The sequence below is a fragment of the Taeniopygia guttata genome, chromosome 15 (genome assembly GCF_048771995.1).
Source record: "Taeniopygia guttata chromosome 15, bTaeGut7.mat, whole genome shotgun sequence".
NCBI classification, from domain to species: Eukaryota; Metazoa; Chordata; class Aves; order Passeriformes; family Estrildidae; genus Taeniopygia; species Taeniopygia guttata.
Window position 1 is genome coordinate 1370325 of NC_133040.1, and position 18130 is coordinate 1388454.

The 18130-nt window shown below is 64.7% G+C and overlaps 3 protein-coding genes across 5 annotated transcripts; all 3 read left to right on the forward strand.

Annotated features, from left to right (window-relative positions):
- The first annotated feature begins 233 nt into the window (after window positions 1-233).
- CASTOR1 (cytosolic arginine sensor for mTORC1 subunit 1) lies at window positions 234-5654 on the forward strand. Of its 3 annotated transcripts, none has more exons than XM_072936129.1 (9): window positions 234-431; window positions 562-632; window positions 2772-2965; window positions 3052-3184; window positions 3755-3878; window positions 4410-4523; window positions 4611-4693; window positions 4806-4900; window positions 4963-5244. In XM_072936129.1, the coding sequence occupies exons 1-9, from the start codon at window positions 319-321 to the stop codon at window positions 5107-5109; spliced, it is 1074 nt and encodes a 357-aa protein (XP_072792230.1). In that variant the 5' UTR covers window positions 234-318; the 3' UTR covers window positions 5110-5244. The 3 variants fall into 3 exon arrangements, with proteins under 3 accessions (XP_072792230.1, XP_030141574.3, XP_072792229.1); XM_030285714.4 differs by having other exon boundaries at window positions 239-431; window positions 4980-5654; XM_072936128.1 differs by lacking the exons at window positions 234-431; window positions 562-632 and having other exon boundaries at window positions 2279-2965; window positions 4980-5192.
- A 2322-nt stretch (window positions 5655-7976) lies between these two features.
- On the forward strand, window positions 7977-10200 carry LOC115497416 (uncharacterized). Its single transcript, XM_041719383.2, has 2 exons — window positions 7977-8608; window positions 8715-10200. The coding sequence occupies exons 1-2, from the start codon at window positions 8432-8434 to the stop codon at window positions 9177-9179; spliced, it is 642 nt and encodes a 213-aa protein (XP_041575317.2). The 5' UTR covers window positions 7977-8431; the 3' UTR covers window positions 9180-10200.
- A 3913-nt stretch (window positions 10201-14113) lies between these two features.
- LIF (LIF interleukin 6 family cytokine) lies at window positions 14114-17699 on the forward strand. The gene is made up of 2 exons (XM_072936244.1): window positions 14114-15978; window positions 16120-17699. Exon 2 carries the CDS (start codon window positions 16231-16233, stop codon window positions 16555-16557), a length of 327 nt encoding a protein of 108 aa, XP_072792345.1. The 5' UTR covers window positions 14114-15978; window positions 16120-16230; the 3' UTR covers window positions 16558-17699.
- The last annotated feature ends 431 nt before the right edge of the window (window positions 17700-18130 follow it).

Sequence of the window (18130 nt, forward strand, 5' to 3'; positions counted from 1 at the left end):
GGGCTGTCCCGGGGCGGTGCCGGGGCTGTCCCGGGGCTGTCCCGGGGCGGTGCGGGGTCTCGTCCCGAAGCGATGGGGGCGGTCCTGGCGCCAGGCGGGCGGTCCCAGGGCGGTCCCAGGGAGAAGCGGAGCGTTCCCGGATGGGTCCCCGGGCGGTAAGGGCGGTCCCAGGGCGTTGCCGAACCGAGGCGGGGCGGTTCCGGGGCGATGCGGGGCGGTCCCGGGCCGGTCCCGGGGCGATGCGGGGCGGTTCCGGGGCGGTCCCGTGTCCGCCCTTATAGCGGCGGCGGCGGCGCTTCCCGGGGCGGCGCGGCCGCCATGGACCTGCACATCCTGGAGCACCGGGTGCGGGTGCTGAGCCTGGCCCGCCAGGGGCTCTGGCTCTACACCCACCCGCTGCTCAAGCTGCTCTTCCTGCCCCAGCGCTGCCGGTACCGGCTCTTCTCCCCCCACCACCCTCCTCCTCCTCTTCCTCCTCTTCCTGCTCTTCTTTCCCCGACTCCCGGCCCCGGGAGACGGCGGCGGTTTTGAGGTCGGCAGCACCGATTTCTTCTGCTTCAGATGCAAGTTCTTCAGCCTGACGGAGACCCCCGAGGACTACACGGTCATGCTGGACGAGGAGGGCTTCAAAGGTACCGCGTGGTGGGTCCCTGGCAGGGCGGGCTGTGCGCCCGGGCCGCAGGGAGCGAGTCCCGGCTTGTGCCTGGCTCCCTCGGAACGTGCCCGGCCTGCCCCAGCGCCTGTGCCGGGATGTGCCGGCTTGCCCGGCCGGGGCTGTCCCGGCGTGGCTGCCCTGCTCCGACAGCCCCTCCCGGGCACAGCGGTGCCAGCCCGGAGCCCGGGCGCTCCCGGCACGGCGCGGGCCCCTCCCGGGATGCCCGCGGGCAGCGCTCCAGGCTCTGGCCGCCTGTCATCATCCCCGTGTCCAATTTCATCCCGTCCCTGCTCCCGCTGAGGGCCAACTGCAGCTTTGGCAGAGGAGGGCACAGCACGGGCACAGCCAGACTGGCAGGGGTGAGCCCTGTCCGGCAGCAGGGTCCAGCTTTTGGGGTGTCCTGGGGAGGTTTGATCCCTTCCAAGCCAGTCCCTCTGCCGGGGAGGTGCCATTTGGTGACGTCCCCACATGGCCCGGCAGGTGTGTCACCCTGACCGCCGGCCCTGCCGGGGCACCGGCCCGACGGGCTGAGCCGGAGGCTCCGGATCCCGCCGCCTTCCCACGCCCAAACCTTCCTGCCGGGGCCGCGGCGATCCTTGGCCGTGACCCAAGGACACGGGTCAGCGCTCCGGCCACGGGCACTCACGGCCAGGTGCCAGGCTCACCCCCTTGTGCTGTGGAACGGGACCGTGTCCCGGGCTCTCCCTGCTCCCAGAGCCGCAGCTGTTCCCCGTGTGTTGTTGTGTTTTAGGGTATGCAGACAAATATTCCTCAATCCCGAGGGGAGGGCGGGAAGTGCTGAACAATGGTCCTGCGCCCCGCAGTGCCCCCTGAACCCCCCTTGGCTGCGGGCTGCCAGTGTCCCCCTGCTGCCGGGCTGGAAGGGGACCCCCAGCACAGGAGAGCTGCACCCCCTCTTCCCTTGGGATCAGGATTAAGCCCTGGGGTGGGTGACACAGGGACAGCGAGGCCCCCTAGCATTCAGCCTCGCCCAGGGTGGTGTTGAAAAGCAATTAAACACTGAGCTCTGGGACAGGTCCCCATGTCCCCGAGTCCCTGTCCCGCCCCCCTGTTCCCAGCACTGGGCCCTGGGCTGGAGCCGAGGCTGTTCTGGCGCTTCCTGCGCAGGAACAGGCGCTGGGAACAGCCGCCAAGGCTCTGGATCCGGCCCCGCTCCCGCCCTGCCCCGGGCCGAGTTTGGGAGCGGAGTACAGAGCCTGTGCCCTGATGGGGCCCTCAGTGAGGGCTGGACCCTCCCCCGTGCAACCCCTCCTCCACCACTGCTGTGGTGGGTTTGGGGTCTCAGCTGGGCTTGGCCACTGGGTGCCCACCCAAGGGCTGGGGGCTTGGGTGGTCTCCCATGGGAGCTGCTCCCACCTTTCCCTGGATAGGAGGAGTGGACTGAGACTCCTTGGGGGCCCTGGCCCGTCCCTTGATGGGAAGGGAGCCCAGAGAAGAGGCAGCAGCCTGACTGAGCCCTGGGTGCCCCAGCAGTGCCAGTCCCTCTCCTGGGCAGGAGGGTGGGAGCAAGGGGGGTGGGAGGCAGAAGCAGCTGGCCTATGCCCACCCTGCCAACATCAGCAGATTTTTGGGAAGCAGCTGTGGCCCTCTGGCAGCCTGGGCCCTCTCCACCAGGCTGACACTAGGTGCTGGGACTCCCAGGACAGCAGGATGACCCTCTCCTTGTCCCCTCCAATGTCCTGTGTGCATCCCTGAACATCCCTGGTGGTGGGCGCTGGGCTGGGGGCTCCTGGGGGGCAGAGGATGAGCTGGGCAGCCCCACAGCCCTGGTGGTGCTGGTTTTGGGGTGCAATGTCAACATCCCCATGCACCCAGCTCGCGGTGCTGGCACAGGGAGGAGAGACACATCTTGGGGTTTGGGGGCCTGTAGCTTTGGCCCCCCTCATCCCTATGGCCAAATCCCAGTGTGGAGCAGCTGAGCCCTGTCTGGTTCTTTCCACTGAGGATGGGGCTCAACTACACCCCCAAACCAGCGTCCCCACACCTGGGGCAGATCCTGCATGGGGGATCAGCCAGGGGACAGCGTGGCACGCAGTGTGTCGGGCTGTGCCGAGCCTGTGGAGCCGCCTGCCTCAGTGTCCCTCGTCCCTCGCAGAGCTGCCGCCCTCCGAGTTCATGCAGGTGGCAGACTCCACGTGGCTGGCGCTCAGCGTGGTCTCCAGCGGGCGGGAGCCCCCCGGCTGCCAGGCCACCGGCGTCACCAAGATCGCGCGGTCGGTCATCGCGCCGCTGGCCGAGCACCACGTCTCGGTGCTGATGCTCTCCACGTACCAGACCGACTTCATCCTGGTGGGTGACGGGCACGCGGTGGTGGCCCTGGCTGGCTGCCCAAGGGGAGGGTGGCAGTGCAGCCCTGATCCCGCGCCCCGGGGCAGGTGCGGGAGCGGGACCTGCCCGTGGTGATCCGCACGCTGGCCGGGGAGTTCGACATCTACAAGGAGGAGAGTGGCGAGTGTGTCCCTGTCACCTGTGATGACATCAGCAACGGCTTCCTCAAGCCCAAGCCACGTAAGTGACACCAGGCTCTGTGTCCCCTGGGGCCACCCAGTCCTAGCCAGGTGCTCCAGCACAGCTGGTGGTACCCATATCCTTGAGGTTCCTCCAGGGACACCCTGTCCTGGGGCCACCCGGTCCCCACTGACATGATCCAGTTCCCACCAGTGGAACCCACATCTTTGGGAGACCCCCAAGGCCACCCTGTCCCCTGGCCACCCAGTCCCAGAGCCATCCAGTCCCTGCCAAGATGCTGCTCCCGTGGGTGGTTCCCACGTCCTGGGGGACCCCCATGGTCACCGTGTCCCCAGGACCACACAAGTCCCTGCCAAGGCGCTCCTGCTCCCACCAGTGTCACATACCTGAGGGACCCCTCCAAGATGCTCCAGTTCCCACTGGAGATTTCCACCTGGGGACACCCGGAGATGCTGCAGCTCCCACCGGTGGTACCCACATCCTTGGGGACCCCCGGGCCACCCCTCTGCTCCCTGGGCGACTCGGGGCCGTGGGCGCGGTGGCCACGGGGTGGCACTGCGGGACTGTCCCCGAGCTGTCCCCAGGCCTGACCGGCCGTTCCCCTGCCAGCCGCCAGCCCCACGCTGCACCCGGTGCAGAGCCCCCAGACGCGCTTCTGTGTCCTGACGGTGGCCCCCGACACGCTGCCCGCCATCGCCACCATGCTCATCGACGTCCTCTTCTACTCCCACAGGTGAGTCCCGGGGATGGGGACACGGAGGTGGCCTTTTGCCTGGTGCCACCTGAACTGCGGTGACATTGATCCCAGCCATTGGTCCCAGCGGGTTTTCAGACTCTGGATGTGTTTTCCAAACTGGTTTTGTCTTCCTGGGAGCTGCACTGTGAGGGGTGGGAACCCCGAGGTGACACAAGGGACAAAGCCACCGTTGTACCAAATCCCAGGGGGACGCTGTAAAGCAGGAGGGGCTGGTTTTGGGAGAGGCAGTGGGAATGGTGCTGGGGGGTTCTCCCATGTCTCCTGGGGTGGGGTCCCTCCTGGTGACATCCTCCTGCTCCACAGTGACCATGGCCATTTTGAGAATGCCCCTAAACCTGGTGTCACCTGTGAGCTGCAGACCCTGTGGGGACCACCACCTCCTATCCCCTCTCCCCCACCCTGCAGCACCCCAGCACGGTGCTCAGACTCCCAGTGCCACCACCAAGCCCTTCTCCTCCCCATTTTGGGGGTCGTGACCCCTCCGTGTGTCCCCTTCCGCCTTGGCAGCCCCCCGTGGGACGCAGCCACCGGCAGCCAGGACCTCGACTCCATCACCTTCTTCTCCTTCTCCCTCATCGACGGCTACATCTCCATCGTGATGGATGCCGACACCCAGAAGCGGTAGGTGCCGTCCCGGGGCTGTCTGTCCCTCTGTCCCTGTGTCTGGGGGCTCAGGGAGGGGGTGACACTTGGCTTTGTCCCCCTCAGCTTCCCCAGTGACCTCCTGCTGACCAGCTCGACGGGGGAGCTGTGGCGGATGGTGCGCATCGGGGGACAGCCCCTCGGCTTCGGTGAGTGTGGCCGTGTCCCCTCTTGTGCCGCTGCCACCCAGGGGGTGCTCTGGGGCATGGCTGTCCCTGTGTGTCCCCATGGGAGCGACCTGAGGCCCCCTTTGTCCCCCAGACGAGTGTGGCATCGTGGCGCAGATCGCGGAGCCGCTGGCGGCCGCTGACATCTCGGCCTATTACATCAGCACCTTCAACTTCGATCACGCCTTGGTGAGCCCTGCCCCTCCCCGGGGACCCCTGAGTGTCCCCGCAGTGTCCCCCGAGGCTGACAGCGCTCTGTCCCCCGCAGGTCCCCGAGGAGGGCATTGCTGAGGTCATCCAGCTGCTGCAGCAGCGGCAGGAGAGCGGCAGATAGCGGCCGGCCCCACACTGCCCGGCCCAGCGCGGGGTCTGCCCTCCTCCCCACCCTGGAACATTGAAATTGTTCATTTTAATGATCCCCCAGCACAGCACAGAGCCAGGCACAGTGTCACACTCCCTCTGTGCTGGGGATGAGGCGGATTTGGGGACATGGTGGCCTTGTGGCAGTGGGCAGTGGCCCACGGGAGAGGGGTCAGGCTGCCATCCTCCCCCTCTAGCCCAGCCTGTGCAGGGTGGGGGGCCCCGGGAGAGTGGCTGTGTGCAGGGGGAGGGGACACGGGGGGACATGCCAAAGAGCAGTGATGTGCCACTGTGGTGCTATAGGGGACAGCCTGGGGCTGATGGGATGTGTCCCCCTGGGAAGGGGGCGGTGGCCACGATGCTCAGGGACACCCCTGGACTTGCCCCATGGAGTGGAGAGCATTCCTGGAGCTGGGGTTACCCCTGGCACCCCAAAAATCTCCAAAGGGGCAGTGGGGGGGCTCAGGTTCAATGCCAGCCCTGGTTGTCACCTGTCATAGAGGGGTGACAGTGGCACCCAGCCCCTCACAAGTTGTATTTTCACATAATTTTTGGTAAGTCAATAAAATTATTATTATTTTTATTTCTGTGTAGCCCAGAGCTGGTTCCTGTGTTGGTGGCAGGGGCTGGGGTGGGACAAGGGGACAGAGTTCTGCTGTGACATGACTGGGACACGGCCACTTTCTCTGCTCTGTATTTTGGGTGAAAAAATGGGTTAAAGCTGCATCCCCAGCAAATCAGCAGCCCTGGGGAAACCTAGGCACACACATGTATGCCCTCCTGCTGCCCCACACTGGGCCAGACTGGGGGGAAACTGAGGCAGAAGCTTGACCCCAGGCCTGGGGATGTCCCTGTCCCACTGCCACTGTGTCCCCACGTCCTCTTCCCTTGCTGGCAGCACAGCATCCTGTGGCAAAGTGGGGTGCACGGGGTGAGGGCTGTGCCCTCCTGGGGTGCTGCAGCAGTGGGTTCCCCCAGGGGGGGCCTGGGCCTCAGCCAGACCCAGCATGAGCCTGGTGGGGACCTCTGCTGCCATCCTGTCCCCAAAACCCGTCCCCTGCTCTGCCACGTTCCGAGCACAACCGTGCCCCGCTCCTGGCACGCCTTGCCCACGTCAGCCCCACGCTCCTGCAGCCACCAGCGCCGTGCCAGCTCTCCGGGCACTCTCTTTCCTGTCTCGGTCCCTTCTGCGAGTCATGGGACGCTGGTGACGCGCTCCCGGCGATGAAGAAATTGCTGCTGCCCGTGCGGTCACCGGAGCTATTTTTGTCCCTGTTGGGTATTGCACAGTCCTGGCCACACTTGCCATGGGGTGGCCACCACCGTGGCCTCCTGCTGGCCCAGCCCGGGGGGTGACAGTGCCATATGGAGGGGCCAGGGCCACCTGTGGGCAGGGGAGAACTGAGGGGGAGCCCTGATCGCCCTCATGGCAGGGCATGGATGGATGGAGGGATGGATGGAGGGATGGATGAGTGGACAGCCTGTCCAGGCAGCCTGAGGGATGGACAAACTGCTGTGGAACGAGCAAGAGCTTCTCCTGGTTCCTCCACCTCTCCAGGACTGCCCTGGGCACAGCCCTGGCCCCACGGAGCCCACCCCAGCCGCCACCTCTGCCGGGGAGGTTCTGGGCAGGAGGAAGAGGAAGAGGAAGAATCGTCAGAGGCAGCTGGTGGAGGAAGCAGACCGTGCAGGTCGTGGTTTGGTGCAGCCAGGACAGGGAAATTCTGGGAAAAGAAAGCACTTCTACAAGTGAGTCACTGCTGCATCCTTCCTTCCTCCTGGAAGGAGCTGTTCATTCCTGGCTTGTCCCCCTGCGCCACCACGGAACTCTGCAAACACGTAAATTCTGCGAGGGTCACCGAAATCATCGGGATTGCGACACGCTGATCGCTGCTGGGAGCCGTTCACCTCTCAGGAACGGGAAATTCCCTGTCGGTGCCGGGCTCCGCCTGCCGGGAACAGGAGCCCAGGGGACAAAGGGGGTGCCCCGGGTGCTGCTGGCTGTGCCGAGCCCCAGGGCTCTGCCAGGGCAGTGCTGCACAAGGGGCAGCGCTGCCCTGGGCAACACCCGGTGCCCTCGGTGTTCCCGTGGGTGCTGTGGGCAGAGGGGCTAAGCCTGGTGTCCCCCGCTCGGTTCAACACCCAAATTTGTCACCCAGAGGTGCGAGCAGGCAGACAGAGCATCTCCCGGAGCATCAGGCAGTGACACTCAGGGATGCCCTGCACTTCCCGCACTCCACTTCCCTCCTTGCCAGGGTGGATCTTTGCCTCCCACAGCTGGATTTGGGATGTGAAACACCCAGCGGTGGCACACGGGTGACATCCCTGTCCCCGCTGCCTCTTTTGCATTGGGGTTTGGGGGCAGGCGGTGCTGGTTTCAGTTCAACCTGCCGTGTGCGGAGCGGTGAGACCGGCGCGAATCCAAAAGTCCTTCCCGAGAAGTCGGGACGCGGGGGCCGTGCCGGACCGGGGTGAGCGGTGGCACCGCAGCCTCCGGCCGGCCTCCCTCGAGGAACTGCCTCGAAGAACAGAAGAACATCCCGTGCACCGCCCGGCCGCTCTCACTACCCCGCTCATTGGCCCCCGGACACGGCTGCACTTCTCGCTGCCTTCCGCCGTGCCCGGGTGCCTCCTTCGGAGGTGGGGGTGACTCGGGTGCGCTTTAAAAGCGGCGCTTCCCCATCGCCGAGCGTTAAGGAAGTGCCTTGTGCGCCCCAGCCCCGGGCGGACACCGGGCCCGGCCATGCGGCGCGACGGGCGGCCCTGGGCGGTGCTGGCAGGTACGTGTGTGCCCCGGGCCGTGCCCGCTCCCCTCCGCTCCCCCGGCCCGGAGCGCGGCCCCGGGGTCAGCGGGGCCGGGGCAGATGGCACCGGGGCCGTGCCACCGCACTGTCGCCTCCCTCGGGCGCCGGCGGCGGCGGGGACATTCCCGGTCTGGGGGTGGGCAGCCCGGGGGAGAGGCGATGCTGGCAGCGGCAGACAGGAGGGGACAGCTTGAGGACCAATGGCAGAAGGTCAGAGGTCAGCTTGCCCAAAGGGACAGCGGCTGCGTGTCAGCCCAGTGCCATATCCAAAGTCCTGTGGGTGACAGCGGGACTGGGACAGTGACTGAGCAGAGCTGGAGAGAGGGGCTGGATGCAGGAGTGGCGCTGGTGGCCCGCGCTGCCAGGGGGAGCTGCTGGAGCAGCTGCTGTGGTTGCTCTGCACATCCCGGCTGCTCCACAGCACCTCCAGCACCCTCATCCTCCTCCCCGCCGGGGCCCAGCAGGTTTTTGGCGCAGGGGCTGGTCTGTGGTGCAGGCAGCATTCCGGGCGCGGGGGTGCTGACCCTGTGAGAGGGCTCTGTCCCTGCACCCAGCGATGCCCCAGGGGCCCCTGACTCCCTCCTCTTCCTCCCCAGCTGTCGCCAAAGGGCTCCTCATCCTCTGGGCAGTGCCGGGCCAGGGGGGCAGGTCCCCGCTGGCCCCCACCGTGCAGCAGACCCAGGCGCTGGTGAGGCTCATGGCCGAGGACGCGCAGGAGCTCTTCACCTTCTACGTGAGTCCCCTTCCCCAGGGCGAGGTCATACCTGTCCCCTCCACAGGGCAGCTGCGGGGCGCTCCCCGTGCTGCTTCCACATCCCCGATCTTCCATCTCTGGGCAGGAGAAGGAGCAGCACCTGGACATCCACAACATGTGCCGCACCAACAATACCCCCGAGTGGCTGCAGAGACCGGCCAGGGGGCCCTGGGGGCTGCGGAGGCTGCGGAGACCCATGATCCACATGGAGCAGGCGCTGCAGGACATCATCCGCCACCAGCGCGACCTCCACCACCCCGAGGCCGAAATCCTTCGCCGCTTGAGCAGGACCCACCGGAAGGTGCGAGCGCTCCTCAGCAACCTGGCGGGGCTTTTCCCGACCCCCGGCCTCCGGCCCGGCCGCCGGCCCCTCCCCAGCCCCGCGGCATCCCTCGGCATCTTCCGACAGAAGCTGCAGGGCTGCCGGATCCTCTGGAGCTACTCCCGCTTCATGGCCGAGCGCAGCGCGGAGCTGGGGGCCGGGAGCCGCCGGACGCGCCGGGAGAAGGGCAGATCGCAGCGGGGCTCGGGGCTGCCCGCCCGGCCCTAGGCAGCGCCCCGCCACCGGAGCTCCGGTATGCTTCATCTCCTTCATCCCCGTCCGTGGGACGCCATCCCAACCCCGTTACCGGGATGGAGATGCGGCCGGTGGCCGGGATGCCCCACGGAGCCTCTGTCACCTCCCCCGGGCTCGGGTGCACTGAGAGCATCTCCCGCCGCTCCGGCTCCTGGTGGGGACACGGCTGTCCCCGAGCCACCGCTGGGCTGCAGGACAGCCCTGGCTGCCCCTCCCGCATCCCGCCCCGCTTTCCCGTGGAGCCAGGTGGGAGCCGGGTGTCCCCCAGCTGCTCCCTGTCCCCGAGTCCTGCCGGAGTTTCCAGTGATTCAATGGGTCGGGTGACACAGCCTGACTCACAGCTGCTCGCCCAGCACCCGCCACCGGGCCCACGGCGCTGCCACCGGCGGCTGTCACCGCTGTTGTCACCCCCTGCCTGCCCGCTGCCGGCTCCGCTCCCAGGGAGACGCTGGGAGGGGAGTCCTGTGTCCCTGCACGTCTGTGTCCCTCTGTGCTCGGTGTCCCCAGGCTCGGTGTCCCTGTGCTCTCAGTGTCCCCAGGCTCGCTCCTGCACACTGGGGGTTGCCACAGTCCAACATCCCAGTCCCCTCTGTGTCCCCCCGAGCCTCCGAGGCTGTGCCACCACAGCCCTGACCGTGCCCAGCAGGGACTCGGCTCTGTGCCCTGCACTGTGACAGTGGGTGACAGTCCCCACTGCCTTCCCCCTAATTTATACATTAATATTTGTGTGTTTAGTGTATTTATTGATTGTTAGGGTTAATTTAACTCCTGCAGCTCGCAGAAGTATTTAAGGATATTTCTAATATATAAATATCTATTTTTATTATATTTTTTGTACGGTGTTAAACTATGAACATCACAAGGATTTATTTATGTATATTGATATTTTTGGTACACATAGAAGGGCAGTGCCCCCACCCATGTGGCACTTCTTTATTTTTGTACAATGGCAGAAGGAAATAAAGTGCTGACCTTGGCCTATGGGCCACTGAGACGTCGTGTCCCTGCGTCCCTTTGTCCCTGTGTCTGTCCTGGTGGCTGTGGGCAGGGAGAGGCTGTATTCTGGTGGCCAGGCTGTGTCTGATGTCCTTGCCAGGGCACATGGGATGTGACATGGGGCGGTGTGGGGCGTGTGGGACAACATGGTGTGACACAGGGCATGGCACAAGCTGGGATGTGGCCCGTGGCATGGCACAAGCTGGGATGTGGCACTTCATAGTGTGGCCCATGGCACGGGACACAACATGGCACACGATGGGAAGTGGCACACGACACAGTGTGGCACAGGGCATGTGACATGACATGCTGCAGTGTGCCACCACAGGGCCTGGCACTGCCAGCAGTGTGCCATGCCGTGGTACAGCACAGGCCACACCACACCTTGTGCCACAGCCACAGCCCTGTCCGGGCCATCCCCACGGCCACGCTGAGGGCAGTGTCCTGCAGGGGACCAGGCCACCCGCTGCCACCGGTCCCTCTGAGTCAAAAATCCTAAGACCCGGTCATGTGTCCCCGCGGAGTCACTCGTTCCCGTGGTGCCGTGTGCCCGGCCGGAGCGCCCGATCTGCCGCCGGCACCGCGCCTGACTCAGTCCCGGCAGCGCCACCGGGACAGCACGGCCACCACGGCCAGCTGGGGACACTCGTGGGGGGACAATGTCACCATGAAGCAGCCCGGGCCAGCCTGGCGTGCTGTGGGTGACCGTGGAAGTGACCGTGACTGTGCCACCACCGAGCCGCCCGCGCAGCTCTGGAGGGCCGCGGAGGGGAGGGCGCAGGTACGTGACCCCGGGAGGGCTGCGGGACCCCGGGCACGGGGTGGCACCAGCTGAGTGTCACTGAAGGGATGGTGGCTTCTCTGGTGTCCCCATTCGTGAGGAAAGCCTATGGGGGACACCCGTGGGGTGACACCCGTGGGGTGACACTGCTGGGGTGGCACTGGTGGGGTGGAAGGAGTGGGGTGGCAGCAGTGAGGTGACATCAGTGGGCACAGGGACAGGGGTGAGGCAGCCCTGGCAGGGACCCATGGTGAGTCGAAGGGGAATTCGGTGCCCTCCATTCTTCAGCTCTGGACTTCCCTGGGCCGGGAGCCCCCGCCTCGCTCAGCCCCTGCTCAGCCCCCCGGGAGGGCTCCCCGGACACCCCCGATCCCACCACAGCCCCACCCCCACACCTGGGGGACAGCCGGGGCTTTTGGGGACCCCGGAGTCTGGATGTCCCTGGAACCTGGCTGTGCCCCTGCACGGGCACACCGCGGGATGGCGAGTGGGATGGGAGCCAGAGGGGGGAAGGAGGGGGCATGGGGGCAGTTATGGGGTGGGGCAGCCATGGGGGCAGCTCTGAGAGGGACTGGGGCGGGGGGACAATGATGGGATGGCGCAGGGCAGGAGGGGACAGCTGCTGGCTGGGGAGAGGAGAGGTCTGCGGGGGGGAAGGGGCAGGGGCAGGGATGGGATGGAATGGGTCAGCTCTGAGCTGGGATGGGGCTGCGAGGGCAATTATGGGATGGGGAGAGGCCAGTTCTGGGCTGGGGCAGCAGGGGGCAGCACGGGACAGGGATGGGGACAGGGATGGGGACAGGGATGGGGACAGGGATGGGGACAGGGATGGGGACAGGGATGGGGACAGGAACGAGCGGGCATGGAACGGGGGTGAGGAGGGGGCAGCACAGGACAGGGAAGAGGGAACAGCAGGGGGACAGGGATGCGGCAGAGAGGCGCCATGGGGACAGGAAGGGGACAGGGACGGGGTGGGGTGTCTGCCATGGAGCTGAGGACAGCGGTGGGCAGGGGTGCTCAGGGGGCACCACTCGGAGGGGCACAGAGGAGCAGCAGCAGGGCAGAAGTGGCCTTGGAACACCCTGGGCTTGTCCTCTTGTCCCTGGGCAGGTCGGTGGTGGGGATGGAGGAGGCAGTGGAGACACTGAGGACAGTGGGGACAGTGGGGACAGTGGGGACAGCTGCCCCCCGACCAACCTGCCCCAGCTCCTCCTGGGACCCCAAACCCCACAGGGCCCCGACCCTCAGTCTCTCCTGACAGGGTTGGCTCCCCCCGGCCCCGCTTCCCCCTCCTTCCCTAGGACACGCTGGGACCCCCGCCCCTGTCACTGTCCCCTCACACTCCTGCAGCCCCATTCCTGCTGCCCACCTCCACCGGGTGCGTGCGGGGATATTCCTGCTACCAAAGGGACTGGGGAAGGGGATATTCCCGGGCATCATCTCCTGCCCTGGTACCTCCCAGCCTGGCATCTCCCATCTCCCATTCTGCCACCTCCTTATCCAGCCAGTCTGGAGCAGGAACTCGTTTTCCCACCGGAGCATCCCCCCCTGCAGAGGTCCAACATCTCCCCGCAGGTTTGTCTTTTTTCCTAGAGAAAACCCATCCTTTAATCCTAACGCTTTTGCCCGAGGGACTGAGCTGCAGGTGGGGACAGCAGTGCCACCTTGATGATGCCACCATGACAAGGGGTCCCACACCCCTCAGGGGACCCCAAAGCCCACCTCAGCTCCAGCCTAGACTCAGTCGCTCCTGGGAAATCCAAGAACAGGGCAAATCCATGTCAACCCCTGCACACAACACCCCCAGGACATTCCCTATACTAATTATTAAGTGCTATTAATTCCTCAGCTAATTAAGTGCATTAGGCCATCAGGTGACCATCAATATGTGATGTGCTGCTCCCCATACCCCAAAAAGACTGGGGTGAGGCTGAGGGGTGGGAGATGGAGCTCATTGTCCCCGCCCTCCACAGTCCCAGCTCATCGCTGATGTCCCACTAGGACCAGACTGGGCTAAACTGGGCTGGGGCATCAATGCCACCGGCAGACCAGGCTGGTCCATGGAAGGGGAAATTGAGGCACGCAGCAGCTACGGCCCGACCCCGCCAGCACAGAGGGGTCTTCGTGTCCCCCCTCACTAAAGGGAGGGCGCCCGGGGTCGTGGCGGCTCCTGCCTTATCGTTCCTGGACTGTCACCGCCGGTTCACCTGCCGGGAACAAACTTGCCAAACCTGATTAAAGCTTCAGTTCGGCCCCGGTGAGAAAAAAAACCACAGAGAAGGACAAAAAAGTCCATTTAACCTGTTTTTTACCCATATCGGGCAACGAACAGCCCCGCAGTGTCCTGATCCCATGGGATCCCCAAGAGGGTGACCCTGGGCAGGTCACCAGCACCCTCTGCCCGCTCCAGGCAGGGGACAGCCCCGTCGAGGGAAGGGTTAACCCGGGGGGGCCGGTCCGGCCTGTCCCGCTGGGTGGGTTTGTCCTTTTTCCCGCAGAAAACCCACCCTTCACTGATAATACTTCTGCCCAAAGGGACGAGCCGGCGGCGGGCTGGGGGACACCGCTGCCACCGCCGCCACCCCACCGTGACCGAGAGCGCGGCACCCCACCACCACTTCCTCGCGCCTTCCAGCCTTCCAAAACCCCAAACAAACCCCAAAACAGACTTTTTTACCTCCTTGATTTTACTGCCTGCTCCGGCAGCCGGCGGGGAAGCCTCGGCCCGGGGAGGGGGACCCGGGAGGGGTGAAAGTGTTTGCGGCTCCTGAGTCACAGCCCCGCGCGTCCTCCGCCGTGCCTCGACACCCCGAACCCCACGTGGGGACGCGCAGCTCTCTTGGGGGGGGCTTCAATTCATCCTCCCCAGCCCACCCATTTCCCCGAGCCCGTGCGTGAAAAAAAAGACAGATAGCAAATTTAATGTGACAATAGAAATCTATTTCTAACAAACATTCAAAGCCCTTCGACTTCCTGATCTTTTTGCCTCAATACAGCTATAACGATAGCGAATGATTATCCCCCACCCCCCATCTCCTCCCTCTCACAATAGAGGCTGGCTGCCGGACCGGTATATAAACCCCGAGAAGTCCCCCAGTATGAACATGAATTTCTGAAAACTTCCTCTGCCAACACCAATCCCTATTAAGTCGCTCCCGGGACGCGGCTCACAATGAAGTTCGTGCCGGCAGGTAAAAAAAAAACAAAACCAAACCGACTTTGGGGATACTATTTCCCCTTCTCCCCCTCCCCCTTTTTTCCTCCCCCTCCCCTCCTTTAGCCGGTGATGCCGGCGGGACCGGTTGGATGCCGCCGCCGGAGCCGGAGCGAGGGCTCCCGCCGCGCCGCGTCCCCCCCGGGACGAGCATCTCTGGGAATTGGCAGCGGGAGCGGAGCGCGGCGCTGGCGCGGTCCAGCCAACATCTGGACACTTATATAACTGGAAATGCTTCCAAGGAAAAAAAAAATCTCAAGGAGGGGGGGATTTTTTTTTTCTTTTTTGTACTTTTAAATACTTTTTTTTTCCCCCTCCTGCTTTTCCTCCTCTGGGTCTCCCGATGCCTCAAGCCGCTGCCGTGCCGGGAGCGGTGAAGGATGGGGAGGCTGCCAAGTGCAGGAAGGGGGTTGGAGGGAGCAGCCCCCACCCCTGAGGCCGTTCTGGGGGTCCCACGGGGCAGCACGCAGCGGGGACTCCCCTCCCACCCAGATCCTGGCACACGTGGGGCAGAGCCGCTCCCTGCCCAGCTGTGAATGGGGCACACAGCGACAGGGGCACGTCAGGGGTCGGGAATCCCGCGTGGGACACCCAGGGCCGCGGGGGCGCGGGGGGCAGCGTGTCCCCGTCCCGGGCGGGAGGGGAGCCGCGGGTCAGGGACTGGAACACGCCCAGGTAAGTCCTGTCCCACCTGGGCAGGGTAAATAAACCGAGGCTTGGGTTACCCGGCACCGCGGCACGTCCGAGGCGCTGACAAGTCACGGCCCGGGGACTTCTCCCGGCAGCGTCCCCGCGGCGGGACACGGCACCGCCACCCTGCCGGGACCCTGCCGGTGGCTCCGGGTCACCCAGCGGCGGGGACACCCCGGCCACCCACCCAGACGTTGCCCAGAGCAGCGGCGGGCTCCGAGGCAGTTGTGACCTCTCCGGGCAGGGATGGATCCCGGTTTGGGGGAGTCCCGGCGGATTTGGGCTTGCAGAGCTCCGCTCTCAGGAGGGGACGCAGGGGCGACCCAGCTGCCGGAGGCTCAAGGGTCCCCTTGTTCCTCGTCCAGGGATTTCCTGGCTGGAGTCTCTGGCAGCTGCATCGTCTCTCCCCAGGGCTCCTCGGCGCTGCGCCCGCTTCTCAGCCGGGGAAACTGAGGCAGGCGGTGGGGCCGGGGGCGGGAGGAAGGAGGGAGGGCACGGCGAGAGCAGGTTTCCTTGCGGGAGCCCCGCTGAGTCAGCCGGGCCGGGGTGGGGCCTTGCTTCCGAAGCGCCCGGACCAGGATAACGGAGGAAAAAGCGTCTTGCACGGTTGATTAAACACGACAGGTCGCCACCGGGCCGGTTGCGAAATGTGGGAATGCTGCGGGGGCCCCCGCCGGGAAGGGAGGCGGGGGAGCTCCTGCCGGGGGGCAGGTGAGGGGCACGGCAGCGGGCCGGGACTCGGAGCGGGGTCCGGGCATTGCAGCTGAGCCGGACGCACAGCCGGGCGGGATGAGTCCTCCTCCAGCTGGACACCCTCCCTTTGGGTGCCTGGAATGGGGTCACCCCGGGAGGATGCCCGGCATCACGCCTCGTCCCGGTCCCCAGGGTGACAGCAGCTCTCTCCCCACACAGGCGTCGTGCCCTTCGTGGCGCTGCTCCTGCTGCAGCGGCGGCCCGTGGCCGGCCGGGCGCTGCTGCTGAGCGGCTCCGGCTGCCCCGGCCACGGCTTGTGCCGCTCCAACGTGCAGGAGCAGACCCGCAGGCAGGTGGCCTTGCTCAACGCCACCGCCCAGGAGCTCTTCAGCCTCTACGTAAGTGGCGCTTGGGGACGGTCGGGGGTCACGGCGGGGGTTGAGCCACAACTGTGTGAAGGGGGAGGGTTGGGGACACTGTGGGGATGGTGGCACGGGGGGACACAGGGGACGTGGGGTGACTCTCGCCTCTCCTCCCAGCTGAAGTGCCAGGGAGAACCGTTCAGCAGCGAGAGCGACAAGCTCTGCAACCCCGCCGGCATCTTCTTCCCCGCTTTCCGCGTCAACCGGACCAGCGAGAGGAAGGAGGTGATGGTGGCCATGTACAAGCTCTTCGCCTTCCTCAACGCCTCGCTGGGCAACATCACGCGCGACCAGGAGGAGCTCAACCCCATGGCCAAAGAGCTCCTCGAGCGGCTCCACAACACCACCAAGACCACCCGAGGCCTCATCTCCAACCTCACCTGCCTCCTCTGCAAGAACTACAACATCTTCCAGGTGGATGTCAGGTACGGAGACAGCTCCAAGGGCAAGAGCGCCTTCAAGAAGAAGCAGCAGGGCTGCCAGGTGCTCAGGAAGTACGTGCAGGTCATCGGCCAGGCGGCACGTGTCCTCCTACTTCATCTCAGCCCCTCATGAGCGCCCGCCCCAGCGACGCTCCTCTCTGCCGCTGGCCGGCCCCACCGCTGCCTCCTCAACTCCCGCCTTCCTATTTATTGCTCGGACCCTGCGCAGGCCCCATCCGCCCTCAGTAATTTATTGCCCCTTGAAGGGGTGAACGTCGCAGCCCGGGATGTCCCGGGCAGAGCAGAGCCAGCGCCCAGCAGGACGAGGCAGCGCATCTGCGAGGAGCATGGGCTGGTCCCAGGATGTGCCTCAGCCATCCCCGCGCTCCCGTGGGGTGTGGGAGCCGTGGGGACTGGAGCAGGGCCGGACTCTGTCCCCCACGGACGGTGTCACCACGCAGAGCAAGTGGACAGATGCCCTTGAGCACCGTCTGAAAGCTGTCACTTCCCTGGAAAAAGGATTGTGAGGAAGGACATCGGGATGCAGTGGCTGGCAGAGACATGGGGACGTGGGGACATGCTCCTCCTGCACGTTTTAAGGCTGGGCTCCCCTGCAAGGAGCCAGACTGAGGGTACTGGTGGCCTGAGCTTGCTGGGGCTGGGTCCCACCATCTGGGACAAGGCCACCTGTGTGGGACAGTCACCCCACTGTGGAGCATCACCCCCCGCGCGGGCACGGCGGGGCACGGAATGTCCTCTCCTTTGGAAAAGTGCTTTTCCCACTGGAAGAGCTCTGAATGTACGAACGGCCAAGAGCTGGGCTTTGCACGGCTGCACGCAGCCCTGGCGTGGGGACGTGGGACACGGGGACACGGGGACAGGGCACACAGGGACATGGGGACATCACAGGGATGTGGGACATGGGGACGTGGGACACAAGAACATGGGACACGGGGACATAGGGATGTGGGACATGGGGACGTGGGGACGTGGGGACACAGGGACGAGCCCCAGGCCGGTGGCAGGTGGCGCTGGCTCACTCCTGCACCAGAGCAGGCTGTGAGGTTTATTAATTACTTCTGGAGGTTTATTAATTACTTCTGTGGAAAGCACAGCATGCACTGAGAACTGACTTTTAATTAATTTTATTATTGATAAAATAATAATTAATTATTATTAATAATAATTTTGGTAATATATTGGTTGAATTCTATTTAAATATTTATTTTTTTATACTTCTTACTCTACTTTTTTTAAAATAAACCAATAGAAACAGACTATATTTGACTGCTCTTCCTTGGGTGCCTTTTGTGCTCACCTTCAGACAGCTCTGCTCCCCCAAAGCACCCTCAGGGAAAAAAGCCCTCAAGGCATTGCTTTGGATCACCTCGCTCCTGCCTCCCTTCCCACCTGCTATAGGATACTGACTGGAAATATATTTTTCCAGGTGGGGGGAATGTTTAAATTGACTCAGCAGCTGCTCAAAAGTGCTGGGACGATGTGGGACCATCACATGCAGGGATTGTCCTGGCACAGGGAGCATCTTGCTGTGGGTACCGTGGCAGCGTGGGGAGCAGCATGGCACGGGCACCAGCACGGTGAGGGCACCACCCCAGTGTGTGGAGCACCTTGGTGTGGGTAACTTCACTCTGGCAACCCTGGAAGTTCCTGGGGAATCGGAGAAAGGCTGGGAAGAGGCTGAGGGA